The sequence below is a fragment of the Accipiter gentilis genome, chromosome 1, assembly GCF_929443795.1.
Source record: "Accipiter gentilis chromosome 1, bAccGen1.1, whole genome shotgun sequence".
Taxonomy (NCBI): Eukaryota; Metazoa; Chordata; class Aves; order Accipitriformes; family Accipitridae; genus Astur; species Astur gentilis.
Genome location: NC_064880.1, coordinates 2,228,357 through 2,239,545, shown reverse-complemented (window position 1 = coordinate 2,239,545; position 11,189 = coordinate 2,228,357). Strand labels below are relative to the sequence as shown.

At 40.6% G+C, this 11,189-nt stretch overlaps 1 protein-coding gene across 1 annotated transcript; it reads right to left on the bottom strand.

Annotated features, from left to right (window-relative positions):
* Positions 1 to 1,094: 1,094 nt before the first annotated feature.
* PEX10 (peroxisomal biogenesis factor 10) lies at positions 1,095 to 7,606 on the bottom strand. Its single transcript, XM_049811568.1, has 6 exons — positions 7,399 to 7,606; positions 6,999 to 7,079; positions 6,074 to 6,480; positions 5,075 to 5,250; positions 4,634 to 4,769; positions 1,095 to 1,759 (listed from the first exon to the last, which is right to left on the bottom strand). Exons 1-6 carry the CDS (start codon positions 7,508 to 7,510, stop codon positions 1,688 to 1,690), a joined length of 984 nt encoding a protein of 327 aa, XP_049667525.1. The 5' UTR covers positions 7,511 to 7,606; the 3' UTR covers positions 1,095 to 1,687.
* Between the last annotated feature and the right edge of the window lie 3,583 nt (positions 7,607 to 11,189).

The following is an 11,189-nucleotide window of genomic DNA, read 5'->3' as shown; positions in this document are numbered from 1 at the left end:
TTTAACTTTGCTCTATTTTTATCACATACAAGTGCTAAAAAGAAATTGCTCTTAGAGAAAGCATGAAAAACTTGGCTTGACAGCTTCACAGACACTTTCCAGTCATTGATTGCATCCTGTTTGTTTTTATGTGCAACTAAATGTTTTTTCTTACTGTTTTCTTAGTAAGGAGATCAGGCAGTGATTTCCTTAGGTAGTCATGTTTTGCTTCGTGATACGGACCACTTTTCTTCTACTGTTGCCTTGACAGTTTTAAATAGGTGAGGGATGCCTGAAATTTTTCTGGTGTAAGAAAGGGATGGTTATTGCAGCTCTGAAAATCACTTCTGTGCAGTAATGAAGTGGTGTTCGCATAGTTACCAGAACCTATTCTTTTTTCGTTTATAGATATGACGAAAAATTTAACTAATTTTATTGGGGTTTTTATGATAACACTGGAGATCTAATTGTTAACTAGCTAACCAGGATCTCTGCAGTACAAATAACCATCCTAAAAGAAGTGCTCTTATTGTAGCACACCTCCCCCTGCCATCCCAAGTCGTACTCAGTACCATTTGTGAAAGATTTATTGAAACTGTAACTCACGATCCACTGAGTGGGATCATCTGGCTTTTTCTCCCCATCTGTATTTAAAGAATACAAATAAATTTATCTTGTACATTTTCTGTCATGCAAGAATGACAAGATATGTTAACAACTACCAATCTTCTTTTTCCCTGCTTCTCCGAATACTTGTATAATTGAACTTATAACAATTTACGGGAATAAATCTTGATGAGGTAATGCTGCAGAATCCCTCCTCTTTAGCTGAAATAGCCCTTATTGCTATAAAGAGCAGAGGGGGTCTTGTGACTGAAGTCAGTTTCTTCCCTATCTGTGTTAGACTGTAGAAAACACCACACAGACAAACTTAAGCTGTGTTGCAAAACTAATGTTTTATAATTGACCTTAGTTTTATTAGTATACATAATAGGGCTTTTTTGAAACAACACTTGTTACATTGCCATAATCTCAATGTCTAGAATACTTGATGAAAAAGTCTCGATACTAATAGTGATAGAAGAGCTTTGAGTTTGGAAGCTGAATGTTAAATCGATCAATGCGCAAAGTAGTCGGCATTACTATGGGTTTGCATTTGTTGCTTCTGTTGATCTAAGGGAAATTCACCGTTTGTCAAATCAAGGAAACCTGCTTTATTGTTAACCTTGTTATGAAAACAGAATGGTACATGACATACATTTATCATTGGAACTTCCACTGCAGTTAAAACTAAGGATTTGTGTACAGTTTTTGTCCTTTTCCCCTGAAGTCTACAGCATGGATTCGTTATTAAGTTACAGGAGAAACGGAGTCTTACAAATTGTAGAGTTTTACTAATACCTTAAGCATGCTATGAAAGGTTGGAAGACTCGTTATCTACACTTAGAATCTGATTTAAATTTTTCATTGTCCACAGTGAAGAAAACTACTACATTTGTGTTAAGCAGTTTTTAGAAGACATATTTTTAATATGGCCGAGAACCATGTTAGAAGAAACAGAAGGGTAGAGGCAGAAGTAGATTTATTCTGTAAAAGAGGAATGCACAGGCAGTTACCAGTTTTATAATAAAGTCTTTTTCTTGAACTAACTCAAGCTGTATGACAACTTTATAAAGGCCCTTGTCATGAAACAGAATAGGTTTTTCCTTTACAGTTGATAGTGACGTAGGTAGATCAGTTTCTGAGGATGAAACTTCTCTCTGCACAGTGGACATTCCATCTACAAAAAAGAAAATAAATTAGATACATGTACTGAATTGCTGTATTTAAAAGTAAAAAAAAAAAGTCCAAGTATCACTGTTTAACTACTTCTAGAAAATAATCGGCATCCATAATCAAAACCCCATTTTTTTCAGTCCAGTTTGTGATGCAAGCTTAACCGTGTAAAGCACTCTAAGCTCGCCCAATTTAAAGAGCAACTTGAGGTGATATGGGTGCTTAAAAACCGGATGGATTCTTAACAGTTCTTTTGGTGTGTTTCTGTTCTTTAATCGAGGTGGCAATACTACTTCTTCAGTTAAATTTGCTAACAAATGGAATCAGAAAAAACTACAGTTAGAGGGGCAGTGTGAGGAAACATTCACGTACGCTAGAAGTAGTATTTAAAAGGTATTGACTGTGTATTAGAAGATGCTCTTAGTTCTCTAACTCGGAGCTCCGTTTGTCTCTCTGCCTGGTGAATCCAGTGGGGGAGTCAGAAGGATTTATTAGGTCAGCACATTCCTGAAGACTAAAAGTTACTAAAATGGTAACAATTGTTGTCAGTGTTAAGAAAAAACAAACTGAAGTCTCTGTATCTGAAACAAAAAATCCTTTACCATGGGAGTTGAACTGCGCTTTGAGTAGTGAATTAGCAGGCCTTTAGGGAAAAGAATAAGGTAAAGATGCAATTATAGTAAATGGATGTTTTCAGATCTGAAATATCACTGTGTAGTGCATTTTTAATACTGTCTACCTGTAGATATGTGCATCTGGGACAGCTTTAGAGTTGATAAAAATGCAAAACATGGTCTAAAATAAATGTCCTCTAACAGATACAGCTCTATTGTCAGCTAGTACTCACACTGAAAACTAATAACTGCAATTGTCAGTAGCCTTCTAAGTGTACTTCTGTTACATTCAAATTTCTGTTGCCTCCACTTCATTTGAAGATACTTCAAGCAGGGAGTCAGCAGGGAAATTTCTAATGCTAACTCATTTGAAGTTCTTCCTTAATTTTACAGTCAGAGGTGTGGTGGGAAGTGAGGACTAATCTTCACTCTAGATTACAAGAACAACCTTTTTTTAATTGATGCCCAACAATGTAAGGGACCAAAGAAGCTTGAGTAAGGCCACAGTGCAAAAGGATCATTTACCTAAATTATTCTAATCAAAATGTGAAAATGTGTGTGAAAACTTTAGCTTGTGATGCTTTGTCTTCCTACCAGAAACTAAAAAAGCCCAAACTAAAGTTTGGGGAGATAGATAAAAATACATTTTGCATCTGCTTGCTAATTATCAGCTTTGAGTGACTTCATCCCTCTCCCCACTTGATTTTTAAAGTGGACTAAGTTTTTTGCTTTTTAATTTCCGATTCATAAGAAAGTAGTACTTGGGAGTTAATATTGTCTCATTAAGGATATTCAACAATCTTCCTTATGTTTTTCATCAAATATCATATTCTGAACACTGTAAGTGATAGGAAATCTGTGTACTGGAGCTATTCCTCTAATAACTCATTTCTTCTGATAGCTATCTGGTTAAGAAAAGGGTCTGGAATACTTTGTTGCAGTCTAGCAGGGTAGTTTCAGTTTAAGGGGCCCTCTTTAGGTACCTGCTTCAGTTAACACTCAGTTTTATCACTGTGTAATGGACTTGCATATCCAGCTGAAACTTGGTAACATTTGCTGCCTCCATTGCATTTCTCTTTCAGAAACAAACAGCTGATAAGCTGAAAAATGCTAACTGGGGGGGTGGGTAGTATGGTTTGTGTTAGGCAAACTATGTTGTTTTGTTTTGTTTTGTTTTTTAAAAGGATTAAATGAATCTGATTACCCAATAAGAAAAGCATCTATTTTCACAGCCTTAGAAAACACATCTGAGTAATTCAGTAGGTTACCACTCCTTCCCTGCAGCTAGATGAAAGTTTTTACCACAGCTTACGACAGCATTCAGGCAAGACTGATGAACATTGGCTCGGTCTTTACAAGCAAATCTGAAGTGACTTTTGACGTTTCCCGATTTGTGTCAGGGTGGTGTTAGGAAGGCAGTGGCTCATCGCAAGCTGTGTTCTAGTTTGTGGCTTCAAATGGTGTATCTGTCATAGAACTTTACGGCTTGGTGCATTTAAATACAGGCCTTTAGCTATACTGATTTTAGTGTCAAGATCGATTTTGGATCTTGGACAAATTCTCTGAGAAGTTGTATTTGCTTGATTCTGCCCTGCCACAGCCAAATTAGTATACGTGTAGGCAAATTTAAGTAGATCACACCACTTGAAAAAACTCTGATGTAGTAATACATCAGAGTTATAGCACAGACGTAGCCTCTATGGCAAACATTTTATTGGTAAGTAACATTTGATGCCTTTTTTCTGGCAATAAGTTTTCACTCTTTAGAGAAAATAAATGGACAACATCTTATTCCACAATGTTTATAAAATCCTGAATGGATGAAAATCCAGAGCAAAATCCAAGTTTAAAATACCATGCATAAGAGCTAGCTCAGTTTGGTTTTAACTTATTTATTCCTTTTTACTGGAAATCAGGTGAAGGCAGCTTCAGGACGTTATCACTTTTGTTGTTTCTTTGCAGTAAGAATTATAGCCTGGGTCTGAAGATAAAGGAATTATCACCGTGTCCAACTTACACATTAGTTCAGTTGCATTTCAATGGTTGAGATGGAAAACGGCTCACCTTATTTTACCTCATCTATGTAATGCATAGTCATTCTATTCTAATAAAATACATAGGTCCTGATGAACTCTTGTGTGGGGATTTTGGGTGCCTTAGTGAGAGAAAGGGTATTATTTCAACACCCAGGCTGATAGATATTTTCAAGTAGAAATTTCATCATGTTTACCCCTTCCAGCCTCCATTTGTCCTTCTGTACTTACTCTGGTGTTACACCACTCCGTGATGCATTCCCAGCAGAAGAGGTGGCCACAAGGTGTGGCTGTTGTATGTCTCCGTTCTTCCAAGCACAAAGTGCAGCGGGAGTGGCGCCCAGTAGTTTTTTCCTTGGTCATATTTCTAATTAACATAGTTACATGTTATTTCACTTTGTTTAGCCTGCTTGTAAGAAAAATTTGATAACACAATCTTAAAGTAAACCTCACCCTCAAGTATTAACCCTTTTTGTGAAGATTTCAAAAACATGAAAGCAAAGCATGAAATCTAAGAGATGCTTAAAACGGTGAGGAATGCATCAAACTTTACATTACACTGGGTTCTAACTTAAGTCAAAGTGTCACTCCAGTGTTGTCCCTGTTCATGAAAGGTATTACATTTCCCACCATTGCTTCCATCTCTTTCCTAGTAAGTAAAAATCATCGTACTTCTGATGAACTAGGTTGCGGTGTAGTTTCCATTCCTGCCTTGCTCTCTGCTTCTGTTTGAAGCTGTACATCTGAACACCAATCGTTAGAAGAAGATGGAAGAGTGAAATTATTCCAAGAAACTTGTAACTTGATCGAATACTCTGATCTTCTCTTTGCAGTCCTCCAAAATGCAGCTACATAAGTCACAGAAATGGAGATGTTTCGTTACTGTGGTTTTATGAAACTGTGCTTCTCCCTTCTCATATTCTGTGTCCGCGGCCCCCCCCCCCCCCCCCCCCCCAACCTCTTGATTTGGGATTCTCATTTCTGTCAAAAAAATTGACATGTTTCTAGGACTCATCAGCCCGCTGTCTCAGGATGTCTAATGTGTCTTGGATGTATCTCAGTCAGTCAGGCTACGCTTAACTGCCATTTGTGCAAGGATCAGTTGTCTCGAGTTGTCTGTCTGTCCATCAAAACTGCTGCTTTAATCAGTTCAGTTTTGTTATGTGGCTCTGAGCAAATAGTCAGATACCGATTTTCCAGATTGACATGGGCAATCGTTGAGGAATCTTGTGTCTGTACACATTTCTGGGCTAGTGGCTGATGTTTTTTGGAAAGATACTTCAAAAGACCACGTGAAATTAAGCTTTTCATATAGAAAAATGCTATCTGAACTTGTACTGATTTTTGTTCAAAACTATATTGAAGTATTTCCCATGGATTTATTAAGCCACTTCTCACTTTCTGTATATTTGTAGAAGGACACTATTGTGACGTTATGTAGGGTATTAACTTCTGACAGTACCTTCACATTTATTAGCCATAACCTTTCAACTGCAGGGACTCATAACCCCTCTACATAGTATTAAAAATATCCCTCTCACCCAGTCAGCTCTGCCCATATTCAGATCAGCTATAGGCAAATTCTATGTCCCTTTTACACACATGGCGCCCCAAAAGAGGCCAAAATACTGCAGTGGACACCAGCTTCAAACAAGAAATACATCCACTTACATACGTGATTCCTGTGATTCTTTTAGACAGGTGATAAAAAGTGCCACTTATGTAGAATACTGCCAGATGTAGTCGATGGAGCAAAGGTATGCATTGTTTAAGAACGTACACAATTTGTAAGACTGTTTTCTTCTGCTGTTCTGTAAGCTCCCCGACTTGTTTCTGTATCCAGTTTCGTATTAAGGTCCTATTGGATAAGCCAAGTGCTGGGTTGCTCTGCGAGGTTCTGGACTCGTCAGCTGCTATCTGCAACTCGTGTTCCAGATGCAGTAATCCCTTTTCTAAGCAATAGGGTACTACAGTATGCAGAGAAACGAAGATGGCCCGTCGAAGAAAAGAAGGTACCCTTTTCTTGGTTGAGTCAACTTGAACAATGTTAACATACTCTTCACCCAGAGTCTGATAACCTAAATAATGTGTGCAACAGAAAACACGCAGGGTAAGATGGCAGTTGCAGTATCATTCTCTGTATGGTTGAGCAGCGGTGACAGGCTGCTCAGTTCAGAACACATCGGGTTTTGGAGTTTCAGAAATAGTTGCATTTATTTGCATTGAATGAGGTGACTATTACGTTTACAGGAGCATCTGCAGCATCAGTACCTGCCATAGCTTTAGGCTTAAAGCAGGGATGCTTCTTCATAGTATCATGCATCCCTTTTTTGAAAAAGAACTTTTGCTTTTAAAAGAACCTATATCTGGGTTGATAAACTGCTGCCTTTGAACTCAAGCTTCTGGCAATTTAGTGGTTAATAAAAGGCATTTCTAGAAAAACAAACCAAAGACAAACCCCACAATGAAGAAAATCCCTGTCAAGCGGTCTCATTGCAGGCGGTGGTCACCAACAACTAGCAGCCCCCCAGGACAGACGGTTCATTTTTCACGCCAGTGGGAGAAATGCTAAATCGGAAGCTACTAGACGTGTTACCTGACAAGGTAGTAAGGACGAAGTAGGCGACATCAGAAAGCAGTTCAATCTCTTTCCTCCATTCCAGCCATTTCTTGGCACCTAAGCGGGGGGGGGGGGGGGAAATAGTTGCAGTTACTTGACGTGAAATTCCTGCTGATCTAAACCCTTCGCCCGCCATTTCTCCCGGGCACCCCAACACTGGATTAACGCCCCCGGGATGGATCGGCCCACCTCCATCACCCCATCCGAGAGCTGTGAGGGGGGTTGAGGGGGGAGGCCGTTGCTGTCGGCGGATTTGGGAGCACCGACGATCCGCGGTCCGTCTCCGTCCCCCCTCCAACGCCGAGCCGGGCGGCCCAGCCCCTCGGCAGAGCTCGGGGTCCGCTGAAACAGCCCCCCACCACAGGGCAGGCATTACCTGCGAGCCCGTGCAGCGCGGTGCCGGCCCCGCTCCGCAGCCCGCTCCGGTACAGCTCGTCCTTCTGCGCGCAGCGCACCAGCTGCGCCGGCCCCGCCGGCTCCAGCGCCATCCCGCGCGGAAGGAGACGTAACTCTGCGCGGAGGCGAAGCGGTTCTCCACAGGCGGCGGGCGGTGCACCCTCGGCGGGCGCAGGGATGTTGCGTCGTTACGGTCCTCCCATAAGGAGGCGCCTATAGCAAGAGGGCGGGAGCCGCTTCCCTCAGTCTCCTCAGTGCTGCGGCTGCCGCTTCCCGCCTGACCGGCTTCTTCCCGCCGGTGGCTGCGGTGCCGCTTCGCTCCGGGGAGCGGCAGCCTCCCGGCCGGGCTTCCCTCAAGTGCCGCAGGGTGGATGCCTAGCAGCCCAGTCAGCGCCCGGGCTCGGCACTGCCGCCGGCCAGCGGCGGTTCCGCAGCCCCGGTTGCCTTCCCTCAGCGCGCTTGGTAATGCGGCGGCAGAGCGGGCTAGCCCGGGCTCGTCGCCTCCTCCCTGAGGGGCGGCGGCCCAGAAGCCCCGGCCCCGTCTGGCTGAGGTAAACGGTAGGGGCCAGGCGAAGGCGGGAGTCCGGGCTCCCTGAGAACCGCCCGAACCGCCGGGAAAGCTTGGGAGCGTTGGCGTGCGGGTATGTCAGCCCTCCCCAGCGCCCCGGCTGGAAGGTGCGTCTCTGCCTAGGCTGAAGGGATCCAGCCTTCGGGAGCACGGCGCTGCTCGGTCCCGAACGCCCAATCTGCCACAGCGTGTCAGCTGGATGGTTGGCTTTTGTGGTTGATTCACTGGTAAAAGGTGGGATTTGGAGAGAACGATGAGTGAACATAAGCGTTAAGGCCGTGGTCAACAGCGTTTCTGATAAATTGATCAATATTGTGTCTAGTTGCTAGTTTATTTAGGGAATCGAGCATGCGCTCTCCTCAAAAGGCTTATTGGGCTCTTGATGGAGGCAGCCAGAATCCCATTATCTACTATGAGGCTGTTGCAGGTGTGCCTAGTGTTTAATAAGAAAAAACAACTTTTTTTTTTGTATGCTCCCTACAAACAATGGCCTTTTTAACAAAGGTAGCAGCATTCTGAAAGAGTTTACTACCTATATGCATCTTTAAGTCTGATACATTCATTCTTGTCAAAATGCGTTTGGTTGGGGTTTTTTTTTAGCGGATTTTAATGTCATGCAACTTATAAATTCAGTTTTGCAACATGCTTCAGTGAAGGGGAAGTTAAACAGTTCTGCAATGTAATTGATTTATATGACAAACTGCTTTCAGTTGGATTAAAAGAGATGTTTTCCAGAAAAGTTTACATGCTAATATTGCAGTAACTCACTTGAAAGTACTGCAAAAGAGCTGGAGCTTGTACTTGTTTTTTCTTCTTAGTACTGAGAAGCAGAAAGAAAGGCTTCCCACTGACAAACATAAACACAAGTAAACTGGATATCTGTGGTCCTTTAGTTTTCAGTAGTCTGTTATTAGCAACATAGCTTGTGACATCAAGGATCTAATTCAGCTCTACTAAAAGTTGTGAATTATAAGTAAAGCTGTGATGAATCTTACAGTTAAGTAATACATTCCTATCCCCTCCAGCCTTGCTCCAGGTGCAACTCAAATTTTTATTTGCTACTGTATGGAAGGGTGTATGATGTAAATAAAATTGCAGATTGTTCAATCTGTAGCTATAAAATCAGTGCAATTAAGGAAAAACATTACAACATTTTATTTAGTAAAACAGTAGGGGGAGCACCTGCATAAGAAAATATCCCATGAGAAATGGGATATGGAATGTGAAATTTTCACATCTAGTGTGTGCTTCTCACTTAAATCTTGACATATCGTGGTGATCTGATTTGTCCCAAGTTAAGAAACTTGAAGCTGCTACCCTATATCATAGCATTTTTTAAAAATGCGAAACTAAAACCAGTTGACCAATCTTCAGATCATTTTGTTCAGCATTCCAATTCACCTCGTACTCCCATACGTTTTGATTTTTGTTTAAAGTGAGAGCTATGATTTCCTTGCTATGTTGCATGTCCAACAGCTCAATTGTTAAGGAAAATACCAAACATGGAAAGACTATGGTTAAAATTAAAGAACTTGGAAACTTTCTCACTACAAAAATACTGGTTGCTATTTCAACATTGCACAGGCAGTGCAACAAGTGCATCCTAACCATAGTTTAATCTTTCTACTGACTGTGATAGGTAGTATTTCCTTTGTCTTGTGCCCTGTGGTTTTCCTCAGCAATCAAGAGGTTAAGATCTCTTAAATCATTGCACCTGAAAAAAAATGGAACATAAGAAATCTAGGGGAAGTTAGGAGCAAATGGTGATATTTTGTTAGAGCTACTAATTTAGCTTAGGGTGATATCTGCTTGGTTGTGAACAATAGTTGGAGAAGTTGATTAGGGTACTAGGTATAATTTCTCAGTTGTGCTCTGTATGAAATGTATGTTTTACTAAGTGTGCAGGGTAGATGTTTGTTGCTATTTTATTGAAGTGGGTAAATACAGATTTCTTGTTTTATGGATCAAGAAACCAAAGAAGAGCTCAAAAGACTTTTTTTGCGAAGCTGAAATGCTGGATGATGAGCACTTAATTATTAGATTGGAAACCATTTATAAAGCTGAAGCTAAGTTTAGGCTTCTGAAGGTCAGATTTTCATTTCTTAAAAATTGTTATTTGGGGGGGATTGTGTGGTAAATGATACTTTTTCTTTTTAGTGGAGTTACTTATTTTTAACAGCACAGTCAAAGTGTATCTGAAAGCTGTAAGAAGAATGAGGTAATAAACTCTTATGGTCCATTAGAAGTTTGCGTAACTGATCATGGGGTCTTTTCTTACTTTTTGTGGTAGAAAACCCAAACTGACCTTAATAACTGCTGAAAATCCAAATTGTAAGCAGTTTTCAGTGCTGTATTGTAACTGCTTCAGTTTTCTGTGCATTGTCTGTTCTTTGCATCAATGTTTTATGGGGTCAACTCATTAATTATTTACTGATGTTTTTTAATTCACACATTAACTGATCCTTATCACCTAGGGTTCCAGGCTGCCAAGACTCTGTTCCCACAAATGTTAAAACATGTGTTTAACTTCTCTGTATGTGACCATTCTTGACAAATTAAATGGATTTTGTTATATTCTAAAAGTTAAGTTGGTTTGCGGTATTTTGAAGGGTGGGGCTTTTGTCGAGTATGGCAATAAATATATGTTCTCCTCTCAAAAGGAGGAGAGTGGTCCAAATCTAGAACATAATTCAAAATATCTTTTTTGTTTTGAATGGAGGAGATGACATCATGCCACATAAGCTCTCCATTTTGTGTAGACAACTTTCATGTATGTACCATTGAGGAGAATTGACCTCTGTTTTAGCCAGCTGCTTGCTTGCACTGAAAGTTGCAAGTAAGAGAGGGGTAGAACTCTCTTTCCACCTCTCGTGTTGTAACTGATTATTGTGGTAATGATACACATTCTTAATTTCTTGATTATTATTAAGGCAATGTTTTGTAGTCTATGATTTTGCTCCTCATAAACAAGTAACAGGTAAGAAGTGTGAATATTCAGGGAAAAATACAAACCAGGCAAATGAAAACAACAAGAAAATTAAAAGTATTAGGTAGGACTGTTTGTTGAGAAGTAACATAGTGAAATAATTTAATATTAAACATTCAATTCTACAAACTCTTGGGGAATTTTAGGATGCTTGGCTAGTGAGAGAGACATCTTCTTTTGGTCTGCTTTCCACTTTTGTCTTATTTATTCTTTCACT

Bases quoted from the DNA above. Each gene is read 5' to 3' on its own strand.
- PEX10 (XM_049811568.1), bottom strand. From the start codon at position 7,510: ATGGCGCTGGAGCCGGCGGGGCCGGCGCAGCTGGTGCGCTGCGCGCAG. The intron at 5,251-6,073 runs GTAAGTGGATGT...TGACTTATGTAG, and splicing joins GAATCACAGGAATCACGTAT to CTGCATTTTGGAGGACTGCA. The intron at 1,760-4,633 runs GTAAGTACAGAA...TCTTTTTTGTAG, and splicing joins CGGAGTGGTGTAACACCAGA to ATGGAATGTCCACTGTGCAG.